The following is a 19,912-nucleotide window of genomic DNA, read 5'->3' on the forward strand; positions in this document are numbered from 1 at the left end:
ATATGTAGAAAAGAGATGAGAGGCAAATGATCTTGATTTAATGTGGCTTTGTATAAAATTTGCAAAAGAAATGTTTGGTCTGACTTACTTGAATATTTCAGGATTATTTTTTCAATTGTAACTGTCTAAGCACACCACTTTGCTCCAACCCATAGCTGCTGGTAAATGCAACTTATGAAAATATGATTCTAAGTTGGATTCTAATTAGTCTTCTGCAAAGTATTGCAATGCATTTTGAATTCTAAAAACTACAGTTTTCGATCATGTCTTCATCAGATACTCTAATTTTTATTTTTAGTGGAACAGATGTTTTTAATTTGGATAGAAAATAATCCCATGCTAGGATCTAGACAAGTCCTTGTAGGGGAGGAATTTTTCCAGCTTCAGTGCCACTGCTGTGCAAGTCTATTACTGTCATTAAAATTCTTTTTCTGATAGGCTAATGTATGGTTTTGATACTTTAGGAAAAGATGGAGGTATAGGATTCAGCAAAATGTCTTGCATTCAGGGGTAACTTGCTTAGTCTTAATTTTTAAATAAATCCTTTATTGTCTCACTGCTGCATTACACAAGATGCTTTTTAAGTGTCACAATTCCTGTGCAAGGAGACCAGTATGTAAGGAGACTAGCATGAAGCCTTGGAAGCTGGAGAGCTGCTATTCCAGGGCCGCTAGTAGAATTAATACTGATTACTTTCTGGAAGTTAATCTGCTATTAATTCTGTACTGAGACTGGGGGTTGGAGCTGGAACTAACAAACTCTTTTCATGTCTGCATTGGCTTTGCTCTTACAGTGCATCTACTCTGTCAATTCAGCTTAGTTGTATCACTCCAGAGACAGCATGATTATTCACTCTGCATGCCAAGTAGTTTGCTCCTGTCCTCCATCTGGAGTGAACCAGATAGAGTTTTTGTTTTTTGAGGGTAAAGCAAAATACAGCTGACAGGTTGGCTTAGTTCACTCAGAGACAGCCTTGCCAAATTTGTCAGCTTGGTATGGTAGTTTTGTACCACCATGGTAGTGCTTGTGCTGTAAACAAAATCATAGTTGCAGTGTGCATCCTTGGCATTCTCTTCTACAATTGCTACTTTATCAGGCTTTGATGTAGTTGTTTAACATATTCTCTGTACTTGGAACTGATACCCAGTAGAGACTGTCTAGTGAGTGAGATGGGTGGATATGGCCATTTGCTCCAGGGGGTGTAGCTGGGAGCCACGTGAACATGAACCAATTCACATGGATTGCTCTGACGTGCAGTTGTTGCAGTTTGTGGCAGAGCAGTGTAAACAGAGAAAAGAGATGCAGGAGAGGGAGAAGAAATGTACAAGTTAGCTGTTGAGAAAGAAGTGTAGAAGGTTATATTCCAGCTGAATAAAAGTGAAACTTGGAACTTTGCATGATACTTTACTATTATACAGTGTGCCCATCAGCATTGTTACTGCATAGCATAATGGTTTACACTTGCCTTGCAAAAATATCTGGATTTAATGAGATGGCAAATATATGTTTCCATTTTAAATGTCAAGCAAGACTTCTTCTCATAAAGAACTAAAATCACAGAAGAATTTTAAGAATTTTACTTTAATTCTTAATAAAAATTCGTATTACATCTAAAACGCTTGAATGTTTTTTTACAGGTGTTGGTGCCTATGTATCACCTGACATGATGGTTGCTGAATACTCTTTGAGAGAAAAACTGCCAGCAAATCAGTACACTTGGTCATCCAGAGGGCCTAGGTAGGTTACATTCCAAAAACAATTTATTACTTTGGGGTTCAGGTGTTATAAGTCAAAATCTAAACTAGGTCACTAATACCAAAATGAAAGTATTTCTTCCCTGTGGAAAGAGCATAACTAGCCTGCTCTTCTGGTAACACTTTTGTATATTGGGATCTAGAGCTCCTGGAGGAGAGGGAATAGCATGGAACTGCCTCAGCACAGCCTGTATTTTCCAGAAAAGTATTTGGGTGCAGATCTATTCAAGGATAATCAAAGTTACTGAAAGGTTGTTTGGAAATTTGTTTGTGTTTTTTAAATTACTTTTTTTTCTATAGCATTTATTTCATTAGGTTAGTGTGGTGAAGTTAAATGTGCTATAAGTGATGAAGATTAAAATAAATACTCTTACTGCAGTGGTGTTAGTTCTGTGACAGTGACATTGCTGTGATGGCATAATTTACTCAAGGGTTTTGTTTGAGTTCAGTAGAGGTGTGACTAGACAGAAAAAATTGCTTTCTGCCTTACACTACAGAAAATTTTCTGAAGTGTGTGAAAGAAATTTTAAGGGCAATGTAAACACCAATTTTTATTTAATTTCTCAGAAGCATCTGATAGTAATGTGATAGACAAACAAAAAAAATAGTAACATCTTTTCTTGAGTTCTTGCTTGTGTTTAGACTTTGGAGTTGTTCTCTAGCTGTTCTAGTGTTTATATTTACAGGCAAGTATATTGTTTCAAGAATCTTACTATGAAGGATTGTCATGTTTTGTGTAGAGAAAAGAGAAATGCGCTCTCTGCCTTCAGCTGAGAAAGGGAAATTGATTTGTAATTGATTTTGATGGACACATACACACACACATACACATATAGATCACTTCTTGTGTGCTTAGTCGCTGTGCCCTGTAAAACAGTCAGCTGAAAGGCCAAGTCTGGCCAAAGGAGGATTCTCTTTGTTCAGGGTGCAGTATGCAGATGACTGAAGAGTTCCTGAAGTTTGCTAGAGCAGTCTTGATGCAGGGATCAGTCTGTCCCAGTAAGCAGTAGAGGCTTTCAGGCAGATGTGCTGTGCGCTGCTTGTCCCAAGGTGTTGGGATGCAGAACCTTTTTATGGGTTTATATACATCTGTCATAAAATATGTCCAAACGCCACATTGCTGTTTCATACTTGGAATATTCTGATTTCAGATGGATTTTAGACATATGAAGCTGTTAGTGTGGGATATAAGTACCCTAAAATATCCTGCCTCTCTACAGAACTAAATAGCTCAGGCACAGGGCTGTCCATATTCAAGCAGTGCAATTTTTGTCTATCCAGAGCAAGAAAGATGGAGCATATCTGGCTCACAAAACTAGATGCTATTCTGACTGTGCCATAGGCACACAGTTGCTCTGTTCTTAAATATGCATGTGAAAGAAGAAATGGGGTTTAGGGATCAGGCCCAGCTGATCCTGACCTATGTCTTGACATTACTTTTTATGTGTTCTCCCCTTGCCCTCTTGTCTCAGGCTTGTAAATTCAAAACTTAACCTGGTAGTGAACTGTCAGCATGCAAAATTAGAAGTCTAAGTTTGGGGTCTTTTCTAGCCTTCCTCCTCCTTTTACTATTTTTCTTTAGAAGTAATAACCATTGAATAGGCTATGTGGAATATGAATTTATTTATTGAAAGTGTTTAATAGGTTGGTTTGTGTGCATTTTGTAATTCAAATCCCAGAAAGTATTCTGCTGGCTAAACTCAATCCTGGTGGAGAATATTGAAGGAGTGGAAAATTTAGAAACCTCTCACTGTGAAACAGGCACAGCTGATGATTAACATGACATTTTAAATTGTTGGTTGGTGGCATGCTTTTTTCTTGGGTTTAATGGGTTAATGGATTTAGTGAAGTAAAATGCAGTGAGTATTCTCTAAAGCGAACTTTTTTTTAAATGTATTGACAACTCTATCTTAAATTGTGCAAGAAAAAAAAAAAATCGGTGTTTTAACCATTGCTTTTTAATGCTAGCACTGATGGAGCCCTTGGAGTAAGCATCAGTGCCCCAGGAGGTGCTATTGCTTCAGTTCCAAACTGGACTCTGCGAGGAACACAGCTCATGAATGGCACATCCATGTCTTCTCCCAATGCATGTGGAGGCATTGCGTTAGTATTGTCAGGTAAAGTGCTACAATGTTAAACATAGATGCATCATCTAAAAGTGGTTAGATACTTTTTCCTCTTAAAAGCATGCTGTCACTTTCAAATATTTTGTTGTATCCAGTAACACTCTTATTTTTAATTTCAGGACTCAAAGCTAATAATGTTCATTACACTGTTCATTCTGTCAGAAGAGCATTAGAAAATACTGCAGTGAAAGCTGAAAACATAGAAGTATTTGCACAAGGACATGGTATTATTCAGGTATTTGAAAGCAAAAAAACCCCAGTATAATATAAATAACTGCTGGTGAAAAACTAACCCATAAAACAGCCAGAACAACTTTTGAGGTGATCTCACTCAGTTTGTTCCATCCTACTTGATTCTCAAATCTCACTGGGGGAGAGGAAGGAATGAGAAGGTTCTTCCAGTTTCAGCATGCAGTTACTGTAAAATAAATGTGATAACTGGACACATTCTTAGGCTGATCAAAAAAATACATGGACATAAAAGTGGCACGTAGGTTTCATCACCCACATGTGGATTTAGGTGCCACATGGGCACCTAGATTCTGTTCTAATGTCCAAAAATGTTTTTAAGTATTGTCAGAGACAGCTGAACTTGTTCTGTCCAGACAAAAGGTGGGACTGTAAGTTCTGGGCAGTGAAAACAGATACCCACGCTGGTTCACAGAGAAGTACAGCTGCAGCTGTACAGTGACTTTGCTGTAGGCCTGCACTAAACAGTCTGAGTGCTCATCATTTCCTGTGGGCTTCAGAGTAGTTTGGAAATCTGTGATATGATCCTGTGTATGGTAAAGGCATACTAACTGTCTCCCTTTGCAATAGCTTATGTTCTTACAGAGCTGGGCCTGGTTATTGCCTACAGTCACTCCTGTCCTAGTATAATACAAGTACTAAGATTTTTCTCTTGTGCTTCAAAATGCCAGCTATTAAATGCTTAGTCCAAAATTCAAGTTCAGGAGATGCTAGAACCTAGTAGGTAATGCCTGTTAAGTGCATCTGTAATGCTGAGTTTGATACAGAAGGCAGCAGTGGGGGTAGCCATATCAAATAAAAAATAAAATGCACCAATCAAACTTGCTGTTTTAGCAGCCTGTGATTAAATCATGTGTTAAAATGTGACTAGAATTGATCTTGGAGACGAGGTGTTGTATGTCCACTTATCTCAAAGGAGAGTGCCCTAATCTTCACTGGTGAAGGTACCTTGCTGTCAAGTAGAAGAGAACTTAAGATTTTTGTAGTCAGTAAAATAGCAAGTGAGGTGGAAAGGTATCTTTTTCAAACAGGAAGATTAATTTTTTATGTGAGTTGATTGTGACATCTCATGTACTTAAACCCAGAGCTGGATTTCATGACCTGATTCTTTTACTTCATATCAATATATAAGACTTGCATGGGTATTCCATTGCCTTTTTTTTAATTGCTCAGCTTCTTATAGTATAAAAGTTTTCAATATTTTAACTAGTGTTGCTCCACCTATGAAAAAGTCACCTATATTAGAATAGTAGGTTTGGGCCTTGAATCCTCTTTTTCAGTGTAATCTCTGAATAGGAATCTTTTTGTGTGTTTGTGGCAGAGGAGACTTGGCCTTGTTTGTTTTTCAAATGTTCTTGGCTTTCTGGCTCTCTGTGGCCATTGCAGACTGAGAAAATTGCCTCATTTTCTGTACTGAGTCTCGTGCAATCGCACGTTGCTCAGATAGCATGTGAGGTACTTCACTGTTTCTTACTGTGCTTGCTAAACATTTCATATTGTAGAGAATATGCATAAATTGCTATTAAGTTGAAATTTGTTAATTTAGAACTTGCTCTTTCTAACAGGTTGATAAAGCCTATGACTACCTCATTCAGAATTCATCATTCACAAGTAACATCGGCTTCACAGTTACTGTCGGCAGCAACCGTGGAATCTACCTCAGAGATCCAGCCCAGATAGTGGCACCATCTGATCATGGGGTTGGCATAGAACCTGTCTTTCCTGAGAATACAGGTAGGAAAGAGCTTTAGTAGGTGGAGGTGCAGAGAAATACAAATGTCAACTTGACACAAAAAGCCATGATATGATGAGTGATAGGAATCTGTACTGTAAAAGGAGTCAGTGTAATGATAAGTTTCATGGTCAAGGAAGATGTGCAAAATAAACAACTTTTCCTTTTCAACCTCAGACTTATATGCAGGGCTTTCATGTTATCTGGGGAGACTTGATTTAATGCTTCCTCTCACTGAAAAAAAGAGATCTCTTTGTTCTGTAGAAATTTAAAGTCAAGTTGGGGAGGCTTTGGAGAAACAGAAAGAGTAACCATAGATCCCTGATGTTTCATGAAATTACAGAACTTCAGGGTTTGTGTTGTAGATAACTTTTGGCAGAGGTTGATGATTGTTCTAAAGATGAAAGCACTTACCCAGAAATTTAGTTTCTCAGTTATTTAAAGACTATAAATTCTAGATTTAGAATTTAGAAGGGCAATACGGGAATTTCTATAGATTAGATTTAGAAGGGCAGTACAGGAATTTATATGATTTTTATTACTAAAAGGGTAAAAATAACTTGTGCAGATGAAAATAAGGTTTAACCTTTTTTTCTGCAAACCCTTTTGCCCTGCTTTATTTAATAAAAATTGGAACTCACTGAGAGACTGAATTATGTTGTATTTGGAAAGGGAGCTGTGTGAGAGCTTGTTAATGAGTTTATTCCTTTCCTGAAACCAGTGGTCATCAAGAAGGTTGGCATGTGACAGAGATGAGTTTATTTAGGGGCAGAAAGGGTATGAATCAGGGCAGATTACTGACTCTGAATAACTTAATTGCTTGGCAGCTTACATTGCAGTCAGTGCATTTTAAATTTAACGTGGCACAAAATAATTGTTCACTAGACTTCTGCAGGAAATAAGCAATCTAAAAACAGGCTTTTGCAATAAATGACTGGTAATGGTGCATAGCTGTTGTTTCCCTAGTTTTCCCTGGTACCTGTTTTCCCTAGTTATTTCTGTGCTGTGTCTGGTGTCTTCAACAAGACTGAGTTTGAGAAACTGTAAATAAGAGTTTAGGGAGGCTGATGGCTCAGTTTGTCTGTTGAAGCTCTCTTCAAGCTTTTATTGCTTCTGCTGTACTTATAATAGAGTGTTCTTTTCTCTACTTAATCTAGATATGATGAAATGTCTGAAAATTAAGATAAGCTTAATTAGGACTAAAACAGAAAAAAAAATTGCAAAGTGTCATTAATTTTTTGAGCGGGAGGAAGCTCCTAATAACTAAAACATTTCAACATTTCTACTGTTCTGGATGCTTTTCTGGAAGCTGTGCCTTAATGCATAGCGTTTTTGGCATAAAAGCTAATTTGCAGAATCTGCCAGACTGTTTGCAAAATCTGACTAGATTATCATAGTAATTCTAATAGACTTCACCTCTTACTTAGTATGCTTTATAATGTAGTTTGGTAATTAGCATAGCATTGAGAATCAGTGTGATTGCTTTTTATTGTATTTCTCTGCATTAGGCAATACTTTATCTGTAGAAGGAAGTTTATACCTGCTTGCAGACTATGTTGGGGGTAACTGAAGCCTTGCTTAGCAGCCTACCTTTGGCTTTGTCAGGGTTGACTGTTTCAGGGGAGAGGAATTTCAAAGCTAGATACCACCTTCCTTTTACTGCCTACTGTTCCTATTCTTTTTTTGTCAAGTAAAAAGAAGTAATATAGAACGCTCCCTTTGTGCAGAATTAGAGATCCAGGGGCTCTAAGAAATTGGTTCCTATTACATTTTACCAATGTGTGTATTTTAATGGCAAATACGGTTACAGTGGACTCTGTGCACATGTTTGTGTTACTGATTTGATTTTATAATTTGTTTCTTGACAGAAAACACAGAAAGAATATCTCTCCAGCTTCATTTAGCTTTAACTTCAAATGCACCATGGGTCCAGTGTCCTAGTCATTTAGAACTCATGAACCAGTGTCGACACATAAATATTCGTGTGGATCCACGTGGCCTGAGTGGAGGAGTACATTATACAGAGGTATGGAAGTACTGGTGTTCTGAGCAAGACTTTGTGCCCTTGTCTGTCCTTATGGGGTCTCTGTCAACTTTTTATGGAAATAACATTTAAGGAAATAAAATCTTTGAGTTTACAGAACAGAAAGTAGTGTCACAATGTATTTCAGTCTATACAAACTGAAGCCAGGGTTCAGGAATAGTTGGGCTATACAATGTTGTATAGCATATGCCTGTAGAACTTTGAGTATCTGTTTGAAAAATAAGAGCATATAGAAAACATAAGCCAAATAAATAACTATTGCTTAAGTTTTTTCCCTCTGGTGGAATGAGTCAAAATGAGAAAAATCTTTTTTTTTCCTCAGTGATTGTTGGTGTTTTACTGTTTCTAGGGTGACAGTGCTCAAATGACATCTTCTCCTCAGTGACAACTACAAAGATTCAAAATACTCTGCAACTGGTTTAAGTTGAATGTTGTCTTCTATAGTTTGATTTTGACCAAAGATTTTGAGTTGCTATATTTTATTTTGTTAGGTGTGTGGATATGATACAGCAATGCCTAATGCAGGCCCTTTGTTCAGAGTTCCAATCACTGTTGTTATACCAACAAGGTGAGTAAATCCAGAACTCTTGAGAGTTCCCTTTCTACAAAAACCTGAAAAGATTCTTATAACAGGCTTATGCAGTTGTGACATTTTTTAATAGTTTGGTCATGACAGCAGTGTGTTCTGCTGGGCTGAGCCACAGTGGCAGCAGCTTCCTTTTCTATCAGCATACAGACGCCTTCTGGCTTGTTGACCAAATTATTAATCAATGTACTGTTCATATGTGTAGGTCAGCTGGAGTTTGGTTTTTCATTTCTGCCTGGGAACTAGAGTACATAGAGCCAGAGGGCATTATTTGGCCATTGTATACATTGGGATAGTCTTTGATCATGACTTCAATACAGTGAGTTTAGAGTTAGTATTTTGCCCATCATTGGGTTAAAAATAAGACTTATGTTGATAAAGAAGGAGAATATTTTATTAAACCTATTTGGTTTAATAAACAGGTTTATTTATTAGGGGAAAGACAAAGTAACTGTTTTCTAATTTATTCATGGAAATATTGCTACTTCCATACCTTAGCTCACTTCAGTGGCAATTCACTCAGCCAGGAAAAGCAGATCCACTGAAAATGAGGATTTTGTGATATTTCTGTTTAGTCACTGTAATTTTTAGGAGGGTATTTACATAGTGTGGTGGAGCTGACATTTTAAATCTTTTTGATACGTTGTACTGTCAGATTCTGTATTAGTAGGATTAATATAATTGGTGTTAAATACTAAATATCCTCATTGTACACATTTTTAGAGTATTTTTGCATTTAAAAATCCTACAAAAATTGGCTTCACAGCTTGTTTGACTACTATTTGTGTTTTCCTTTTGACATACAGAGTAGATGAATCATCAAGCTATGACCTGACATACACAGATGTTCATTTTAAACCTGGTCAGATCCGAAGGCACTTCATTGATGTTCCCCAGGGAGCTACATGGGCTGGTAAGGAAAATGACCACATTACCTAAATAAAAAATTGCATTTGTCAGACTTGACAAAGTTGGTTTTAAATAATTTTGAGTTCTGCCTGAATAAATACTGAAGATTTTGGCCCATGAATATGTAAATTTTTGTTTGATTTTTAAGCTCTTAGATGAGTAATTTTGAGTTATTTCATGGTTTTTGGTATAGTAGGATCTTGATTCTAAGTCTTAATAACATCCGGCCAATAACATTCTAAAGTGGTTGCCTGTACCTGGAGGAATGGCCTGTGTTTATGGAAAAGTATCACTGTCTGAGGCTTACCTAGTTTTTAAGGTGTATGGATGTAGTGTTGAAAGAAGTCATAACTGAAGAAAATGTAATCTTCACAATGGGTTAAAAGCTCACAATTTTGCAAGAAGGAAAAGAAGGGGCTGTTTTCCTTGTCTTTCTTTGTGAAATTACTAAACAATAGTCCTTTCAAAAATCTTTGATTTAGACTGAAGTTAGTGATAGGACTCTTATTTTGCAATTCATCAGTCTGTACTATGCAGATGATACATCTGTACTATCTGATTAATTTTCACCATTTAATTAAGACATGTTTCTCTTTAACCATCCTCCAAATTTAGCTGTTTTTTTTTTAACCTGAAAGAGCTTTTGAAACTAACTGATGTATAAGTATTTTTCATATGTGGAGCCACTTTGGGTACTGCATAACTTCTTAAATTACAAATTGCTTGTGAAAGTAATGTTTCTCTGCTTTTCTTCTAAAATTCTTGTGTCTTCAGACTAAATTTCTTTTTCTTTAATGTAGAAGTGACAGTGTGTTCATGTTCAGCTGATGTGACTGCCAAGTTTGTGCTTCATGCTGTTCAACTTGTGAAGCAAAAAGCATACAGAAGTCATGAGTTCTACAAATTTTCATCCTTACCAGAAAAAGGCTCAGTGATTGAAGCATTTCCTGTCTTAGTAAGTTACCCTAGGGTGGGGTAAATGATGTACCAGTACAGTATAACATTACTTATTTGGGATTTTTTGTCCTAAGAAAAACTCCAAACCCAAGACTTTGTGTGTTTGTTACAGTAGTCAACGCATCTGATTTTCAGTTTTGAAAAGATCTCTATCAGCTTGCTAATGTTTCTGAGCTATTTAGTAAAATAATACATGTTAATCTCTGCAATTTGCTTGTGCTTTTTTATGCAGAGCAGTTTGTTTCCCTTTCAAATAGGAGCTATGCCTTGTTGGATAATTCAGCATATTTTGCCTTTAGCAGTTAATGCGGTAGTCTGGGACGTCTTCATCTTGAAGCCAGGGATAACTGACTGGCTCACATTCATACATCCTAGGTACAGGAGTCTTAGCTTGAATAATGCTAGCTCAAAGAGTCCAAAACAGTCAGAGAATGAGCTAGCAGTTCAGGGGTTTAGGTTTAGTTGTATAGCTCTAATGCCAAAGAGTAGTTACAATTTCTCTGCAGTTCAGTCCCTTACCCACTGTGGAAATATCAGGTGGAGGACCATAAGCTGTGTTGGTCCCATTGACACATTATTTTGTCATGTTATTTAAAAACCGAAACAAGAAAAACCCAGAAGACCCCACCAACCAGGCAAAACCAAAACTAACTCAAACATCTCAAGTTTTGTGTCATCTTACTTAGAGAGTGAGTGAGATTTCTTTTTTTAATGCATGTTTTTTAGGGGACACGCATGAAACTGATCTATGAACTAACCTGTCTGCCTAGTTTGAGGGATAAGAATAGAAGACAGAACATTTAAAAGCAGTACCTTCCTCTGTAGGGTGTACCCTGGCACTCCTTGTTTTGAAGCATTTTTCATGCTTCAAACAGTCATGCTGTTTTGTTGGAATTGTCTTATGTTTTCTGAACCAAGTATAATGTCTTGTTACTCTACAAATCTGTACAATTGGAGTAAACTGGACATAAGAAGTCTTTTTTGGGTTGTACTCTGTCTTTTTTGTTTTGGTTGGGTTTTGGGAGGCTGGGATCACTAGAAGAGGATGATGGGAGCTGGAGTCTAACTTTGTGCTTTTGTTACCCAGGCTGGAAAAACCATTGAATTTTGTGTTGCTCGGTGGTGGGCAAGCCTTAGTGATGTTAGCATTAATTACACAATTTCTTTCCATGGTGTGCTTTGTGGTGCTCCTCAGCTAAACATGGTAAGTTTTCCAGAGTCCTTATATTGAATTACTGTGAAATCCTATGGTTTCTCAGAAAAAAAAAAAAACCAGCTTTTCTTCTTTCTTGCCTGAATTTAGAAACAGTGAAAGTATTTTTGTACATGAGACTTTCATGTTCTCTCTTAAAAGTTGGTAAGTTGGAGTTCAGTCCCAGAGAAATGCCAGTTGCTATAATTTATGATTTTTTTCTATGCCTTTTCATTATAAACCACTAGTGGAAAAAGAAGGGAAAAAAAAACCAAACAAAAAACCTAAACTCAACATCAGTACATAAAACATACTAAAAGGTTGAAAATATAAATATGCTTACAGTACCAAGTGTTTTATGTAAATAAACTTTGCTGGGACCACAGTTCTTGTACGTAAATATCTAGACTACCATTGCTAAAACAACAGCACTCTGTATACCATATTCAGAGTAAAATTTCCTTAAAATTTATTTTCTATTCAGTGTTCTGTTGAGATGTGGGGATTGGCTTGAGTCATCAATTAGGGTAGTTGAAGGTACAGTGGGTGGGGCAGTGTCATGATTCCTAATGGTCTGTGATACTAAGGGATTGGAAAAGTTGCTTAAAAAAGTTTGTGTGATATCTACAGTACTTTGTCTTGGTCCTGTGTTCTTTGCTGTCCTATGCAGCTTTGGCTTGGCACTGCCTCCCTCAGGAGAGAGCTCTTTGAGAGCTGGTACCTGCATGAAGCAGCAGCATGCCAATCTGTCTTGGCTCCTGCCTTTCTTTCAGCTAAAGGCCAGAGCAAATTGTAGCTCTCCTGTGGGTGAATTTGGATGTATTCAGGCTCTAAGAGCTGAATAAACTGAGGAAGAAAGAGTGGGTAGTGTGTTAAGGTACCAGGTCTTGAACTGGTAGAACAGAAAAAGAAAGAGCTGTTGGTGATGGTGTGCACAGAAGCTGCCCCCAGCCCAGCAGGATTGTACCAAAAGAATAATGGACACAGAAAAATAAGAGAATACAAATAGTCTTGCTGTTCCTTTTTGAGCACCAGTAACTTCCATAAAATAAATTTCAATAGTGTTCATATCCTAGTGTCTTTGTCATGGGATACTGCTAGAAATAAACTTTTTGAATTATTTTGCCCATAACCAAGTCTATGTATGCAGTATTGTTTGTCTTTTTCAGAGTTAATCTGTTCTGTAATAATAGTCCTAGGAAGCACCACAAAATACTTGTTTTAATATTCTATATTGTATACATTGAATTACATATTTAAGGTAAATCATCCTAAATGCACAAACAATTGCAGTCCTGCCTGTAGTATGACTTACTAGTTCTGTACAAAGTATTTAAATTAGGAAGTGAAAAGATGAGAGCAACTGGAACTTAAGTTTTATTTATATAAGTTTTGCAAGTCCCAGTATTATCTGCTGTTGTAAAATAGAGATGCACGTGTGACACTTTCAAAATTACACAGTATTACTTGCTAAAGTATAAATAACTACAGCTTATGTTGTATTTTTGAGGATCATAATAGGTGGTCCTCATCTGCTGTTGTAAGTGACAGAAACATAATTGTTCTGTACTCTTCTAGCACGCTTCAGAAGGCATTGTGCGATTTGATGTTCAGTCCCTGTTGAAATACGAAGATATTGCTCCGTGCATAAATCTGAAAAGCTGGGTTCAAACACTCAGGTAGAGTTTCTGGGGAACTCTTTTGGGAGACTGGGAAAACTGCTCATACGTAGAGTTTAGAAAGTAACACATTAGCAGTGAAATTCAGGATTACAAAAATATTCTTGTCAAATTCAAAGTAGCTTTGGAAGCATCAATTAATTTGTCAGCATCAGTTAATTCGTCAGCATTCTCTTCTTTGTGGTGACTTTTTCAAGACAAATTACTTTCCTTAAACAAATTTGAAAGAAGAAAAATTTACAAAAATATTCCACTGCTTCCAGACACTTAGATGTAAAAGGTACTTTAATATCTAAAAAAAAAAATTTGTAGAGGTATTGGAGTTATTATGTGCTACTATTTGTTGTTTTGGTTTTTTCATTTTATTTTGTTGGGGGTTTTTTTGGCTTGTTTTTTTTTTTGTTTTTTTTTTTTTTTTTTTTTTCCTAAACAGCTGCTTGGGATCCTGCCAAATTTTGGCCTGGGAAAACCATCGTCTCTCTCTTGCTTGATTTAAACTATTTTTGTAGAATCTGGTGGAGATTTTTTGGGGAAAGCTGTGTTTAGTTTAACACATGCTGATTTAGGGAAAAAACTTTACTGGAAAATTTCTAGACAGTGCAGCAGTGATTAAAGCTGGTCACTTCAGAAGGATAAAGTGGTACTTTTGAGATAATTTCACAGTGGTCAGTAATCCAAAGTTTTCCATTATTTGGGCCTGTGAGTGGAAACTTTTAGCTCTGTCTGGGGCTTTTGGGTACTTGTAACTGGAATTGACTAATTGGAATTGCCAGGAGTTTAATGAACGTATCACCTAATATTACATTCAGAAATAATCCATTTGATGTGCTGTAAATGAGGTAATAAAACAGTGCCTTAATATTTGCCTTACTGTTGGTAGGAAAAATGGACGTGCTCTTTACTCCCTCATCTGACAGTAAATGAACTGCAATTAAGTAAACTATGGATAAATACTTATGTATTTAAATCAAAGCAGGAATAGTATCTCTTGAATGAACTAATGAGTCATGACAGAGAGAATTACTGAATGGCTTTTCATTCTGTCTCTTGTTTCAAATGCTTGGAGGCAGGGTGAATGTTAGGGAGACATATCATGTCATATGTGGTATTACTCAGTTCTTAAGACTTCTGTCAGCAGTCTATCCAGTGTCTGCCAGACTAGGAAACCTGGGTTAAGCAGACTTGTGGTCTGACCCAGCACCATATCTTACTGGGTGACTAGTTTGTGCCCTTGGACAGTGAAAGAGCTGGCAGAACCTTAGAGACAAATTCTCATCATGTAGTTAGAGGTTATCTGATTTAATAAATGAAAGGTAAACTTCAATGATGCCAGACCACCCTGATTCTGCTATTTTTTATCTCTGAAGCTTAGATTTTTCCTATATCATTATTATTTTGTTTACATTTTTTGATGTTTAAGGTCTAAAATGTTTGGCTACCCTGAACTTTGACTACTTTTCCCGAGTGTGTCTGACTTAATATAAACACTCTGTAGTGTACTTTTTTCTGTGTTACTACTCAGATTACTGTGAGGCTTCTTACATTCTCTGAAGACACAACCTTCTATAAAAAAGAATTATCAATTGTTCTGTCTTCTAATTGCAGTGCCGTTAATCAGTTATGAAGACAAGTATTGATTTCAGCATGGATACTAGAAATGTAACCTGATTTTTTTTCTCTTAAACTTAATGGCCTTTAATTTTGAGCATTTAGACATGCCTACTACATTGTTTTCCTTTTTTTTTGGCAGTGTCTGTAGTGTCACTAAACCTTGTTTTTTGGACTGACAATAATTTTAACTGAGGAATTAATGCTGCTTGGATAGTTACAATATATGAGATATTATGGCATGTGCTGAATTCAGTTGTATCTCAGAACATGCTTCTACTTAAGACAAATTTTGATAGAGGATGCATGTTTCTCAAGAGAACCTTTTGTTGTTTAACTGCAGACCAGTGAGTGCAAAAATAAAACCTTTGGGATCCAGAGATATTTTACCAAATAATCGTCAACTGTATGAGATGATTTTGACCTATAACTTCCATCAGGTAAGGGTTACATTAGTTGGGGTTTTTTAAAGTTATTAAACACGTCATGTTTTCTTTAATTAGGTCTTAATTTTAACTAGCTTTCTCTCAGAAAGGAGGTCTGGAGTCACACTCTAGGCTCCCTACAGTCAAAATTCTGATTTGGTCCACTTTAAAAGCTACTGTTGTTTGAAACATGCTACAGTTCATGCTACTGTTGTTTGAAACATGCTACAGTTATCTTTTTGAATATGTATCTAAGGATTGTACTTGTTTTTTTCTGTAGTAGATTAAATGCTTTTACCTTTCTTTTAATAGCCCAAGAGTGGAGAAGTAACTCCAAGTTGTCCACTTCTTTGTGAATTGTTGTATGAATCTGAATTTGATAGTCAGCTCTGGATTATTTTTGACCAGAACAAAAGACAGATGGGTTCAGGAGATGCCTATCCACACCAGGTACAGAGTAATGTATTTATTTTACCTTCTTTTTGCTGAAGACTCTGAAAATGTTCATTTTTTTTACCTTCAAGGCCTCCTGTTAGCTCTTTACATTTCCTGATGCATAATTCTAATGTTCTTATGTAGTCACAAGAAGTCATACAAGGTTCAGTGATGATGTATTTGTATCAAAAAAACGTTAAGTGTCCATGAAATAGAACATTATTTTTTTTCTTTTCTCTCCTGCAGAAGGAGAAAGAGGAAAAGCTGTTAACTTCTGATTTCTTGTGATTTTGTCTGGTGCTTTTCAAGAAATGAGTTCAAAATCATGTTGTTCTTTGTTTTGTTTTTTTACAAAGACAGTACCTTAAACTTTTCTATGCAGGGTGGAAAGGTCTGACTTGTGTGCTGATAGAGCAGGGGCTTCTGTATTCATGAACACTGTCCTCTGTGCTGTTGATATCTTCAGACAGCCTTTTTAGTACTTCAGCTTTGTTTGCTTCCTGTTGCCATCCTTGAAAGAGAAGTTTCTTGCACAACCCTTGTTAGATACTCTACCCTCTGCGGGAATCTCTTTCTGCCTTAACAGACTGTGTGCCTGGATCATGGGGGAAGTAGGGAGAAATAAAAAAAAAAAAATTAAAAAAGGAAAAAAAGTTGTAAAAGAAACATTATTCATAATTTTTTGTTTGAAACTATATTTTGCCAATATAAAATCACAGTTGAACATCATCAATGTAATGGTAATTTTGATGTATTGATTATTCTGGAAGTGTACAAAAGATAGTTTCAAGAGACATGCTTTACAGTTTATAAATTATTTTCGAAAATTGCATTGTGTAAGCTTCTGTTCCTTAACCTGAATTTTTAAGATAATATAAAATTTAAACATCACCCTAGTGCTTTGTTATTTAGACCTGGTGGACTATCATGCTGTAAATCTCTGGTGTTGTGCATCATAGGACAATTCTAAAACAATTCTGAATTATTTAATCCAGAAAAAATACCAACAGGAAGCATCACTCCCTAGCCAGGAAGAGGGATATTCTAGGAGCAGGGTAGTTCTGAGTTGTTGTTCCTTTCTACTTGGGGCTGCTTTCTGTTTTAGTGTAGCAGTATCAGAAAGGAGACTTAGCATACTGTTGCTGGAATGTGTACTGACATGTGTTGCCCTGTCAGGTTGCTAAAAATTAAAGAATGCTTTCAAAACATGACAGTCTTATTTCTGGGGTTTGGAAGCTTTTTTTATTAATGGTAAAATATTGAATCTTGGCATTTATGAGAACTTCTTTCTTTCAGTATTCTGTGAAACTGGAAAAAGGAGATTACACTATTCGGTTACAAATTCGTCATGAGCAGAACAGTGAGCTGGATCGCATCAAAGACCTGCCATTTATTGTTTCTCATAGGCTGTCTAGTACCTTGAGCTTAGATATTTATGAAAACCATAGCCTTGCTCTCTTAGGGAAGAAGAAATCCAACAGTTTGACATTACCACCGAAACACAGTCAGCCATTCTTTGTTACATCCCTGCCTGATGACAAGTAAGTTACAAAGTGTTGATTTTCTCATCTGTATCTAGGCAGCTGCCTCTGCACCTCCCTAAAATGATACTTTAATAGTGTCTGCCTGTCCAGGCTTGGTTATTCCTCGTGTTGCTCTTTCCCTCTTAGGTGTCTTTATTGAATTTCTGTGGAACCTTAGTGAACCTGGTTTTAACACTGAACTTACTTTCTTTGAACAGAATACCTAAAGGAGCAGGACCAGGATGTTATCTTGCAGGAAGTCTTACTCTGTCTAAAACAGAACTTGGAAAGAAAGCTGTGAGTATATGGAATGGATGACGGGGGTTTTTTCTGAATTTTTTTTTCTAGCAAGCAAATTGCATGCCAGGAAGTGCTGTAATGTATGGAATTAGTACTTTAAAGAGCATTAGGTTTGGTAACATAATAAATTTTAGAAGCAGTTGTTTCATTCTAAAGTCAGCATAACTTCTAAGTAGTTCTATTATTGTTTTCATCTTCTAATTCAAATTTAATTGCATTTTCTAAATTTTGAGTTTTAATTGTTTTGCTCTAAAATCTTTTATTTCTAGAAGCAACTGCTTTCTTGTTGGTGTGGAGGCTTTAAAATTGACCTTATGTAACTCCCTAGCTTAATCTAATTTTTGAATGAAAAATACATGCATATAGTGTTATGTGCTTGTTGGTTCTGTAATACTCTTTGTTGCATGCATGCAATATTCAGCAGAAACATGTGCTTTCTAAACACATATATGTTACTGTTACCAAGTTATAGGAATTTTGCTGACTCAAATGCATAAACAGATTTTCTTACCTGCTACACACTGTTGTTGTCAACCACTGGTATGATTGTATGCTTCAACAGAATGGTATAAGATCTCTGTGTGTGAGGCTAGAAAAAAATGAAAGATTTTTTTTGCTCATAACACAGCACCCTGTGAAAAATATTTTTAACTTGTATGACTCTGTGATGCAACAGTGATTATAGTAACTGTCACTTTTCTGTGTATCTGGTGCTACAGTGCTTAGAAGATTCCCTTAGCTGTTTTTAAACAGATGGTAAGCCTGAGACTAAATTTTAGTCAATCCTGATGATTGTTAGTACTCAGTGATAGTTGATCTATGTGCATATACCACTAGATGTGGCTGAACAACATGTATAAAACTAGAGTATGTCTTCATAGAAAATAAGTTTCTGAGAGTAGGTTGGCATGTACCTTTAGATATTGTTAAGCATAAAAGTTTAGTTAATTCAATCTAAATGGTTGTACTTTTGGGGCAGATTGTATGTAACTGCAGATGATAATGTATTAGGAGAATTTATTTATCAGTGAGGAAAAACCCAGTAACTAGGAGCTCTAAAATACCTAGTTTAATATTTTTGTGGTACCTGCAAGGTTGCAAGTGTGCTTTTATGAAATCCATGATAATTTAGTTTCCCTAGCTAGAATTGTGCACTTCCTTTAACTATTGGTTGCAATCTTGCATATTTTATTTTAAAACCAGACTAAGTGGCTATATACAGTGGTTTCTGGGATAGGAAGCAGGAGATAGGTAGATACAGCCTGTCAAATTTCATATGATAGAGAATACTTAAGACCTTACACAGGAAGAAATTCCAGCTGAGATGTTCCTCATGTCATAGCCAAAGGCATTATTGTTATGGTCATATTTCAATGGAAAAAGGATGGTATCAAATAGCAATTGATACTTTCTGCTGCCTTTAGTGAACCTCAATATGTACCAGGAGACAAAAAAGGAGGACTAGGCAGCAAAGTTGTCTCTAAGTCAGTGAGTGGATGCAAGGTAAGGGAAAATGTATCTAATTTGTCTGTATTTACTATGAAAGAGAACAATGCCACTGAACAGTCTAAAATCTAAAATTCTGAGGCTGAATTTCTGTAATTTATTTATTGAAGCTAAGTGGTTAACAACACTTGCTTATATTGCAGGAGTAATGGATCATATATACAGTGATGCATTGGTTTATTGATTATAAAAACCTGACAGAGCATGCTTTAAGAGCATGTTTGATCATACATGTGAATCTCTAAAAGTTGGAAATCTGTAGGTTGGAAGTATAACTGTAATTGTACAGAGAAGGTGTCTCCATCCTGTGTGGTGTGTGCATGTTTTCTTACAGTATGTTATTCTAACTCCCAGGGGCAGTCTGCAGCAAAGCGACAAGGAAAATTTAAAAAGGTACTGAATGTTAGTTTTTGAAAAAGATATACTGAAATCTTTTTGCATATGACTTAAAGAATTTGTCTACCAGTCTTGGTTTTTAATTTGTCTTCTCCATCTACCTGCTTAGACCTCAGTTATTTACTTCAGCACCTTAAGTATGTTTACTGGTAGAATGACAAAACACTACTGTAACACATAGCTGAGAGGCACGTGAGCATCTGTATACTTCTGCCATAAGTGCTGGAAAAATGCATGTGCTGTTAGTGATCTGCAATTTTTCTTGTTCTTAAATACTCAGGAATGTTCACTGTTTGTGGTCAAGATTTTTTGTGGCAAGTGTTTCTGCCTATTCTGTCTGCAGATTGAGAATCAAATATGAACTTCAAATTGAATAATTGAATCTCTAACTGTATTCCCAGTCTACTAAATTGATAGTTGTCTTCTTTACAGTCATAAAAAACATACAAGGAAGCTAGAGTTTATACAGTCACGTAGCAGGTAGTAGTATT

General features: G+C 36.3%; 1 protein-coding gene across 1 annotated transcript in view; it reads left to right on the top strand.

Annotated features, from left to right (window-relative positions):
* TPP2 (tripeptidyl peptidase 2) overlaps positions 1-19,912 on the top strand; it is a 52,570-nt gene that overhangs the window by 13,447 nt on the left and 19,211 nt on the right. Inside the window, exons 10-24 of the mRNA XM_066545159.1 lie at positions 1,638-1,737; positions 3,723-3,871; positions 4,000-4,115; positions 5,695-5,863; positions 7,730-7,887; positions 8,397-8,473; positions 9,298-9,404; positions 10,201-10,355; positions 11,445-11,561; positions 13,128-13,228; positions 15,180-15,276; positions 15,574-15,711; positions 16,993-17,237; positions 17,438-17,516; positions 19,380-19,418. Coding sequence (XP_066401256.1) covers positions 1,638-1,737; positions 3,723-3,871; positions 4,000-4,115; positions 5,695-5,863; positions 7,730-7,887; positions 8,397-8,473; positions 9,298-9,404; positions 10,201-10,355; positions 11,445-11,561; positions 13,128-13,228; positions 15,180-15,276; positions 15,574-15,711; positions 16,993-17,237; positions 17,438-17,516; positions 19,380-19,418 — 1,847 coding nt within the window. The remainder of the gene's footprint in view (positions 1-1,637; positions 1,738-3,722; positions 3,872-3,999; positions 4,116-5,694; positions 5,864-7,729; positions 7,888-8,396; positions 8,474-9,297; positions 9,405-10,200; positions 10,356-11,444; positions 11,562-13,127; positions 13,229-15,179; positions 15,277-15,573; positions 15,712-16,992; positions 17,238-17,437; positions 17,517-19,379; positions 19,419-19,912) is intronic.

This window comes from Molothrus aeneus, chromosome 2, assembly GCF_037042795.1.
Source record: "Molothrus aeneus isolate 106 chromosome 2, BPBGC_Maene_1.0, whole genome shotgun sequence".
NCBI lineage: Eukaryota > Metazoa > Chordata > Aves > Passeriformes > Icteridae > Molothrus > Molothrus aeneus.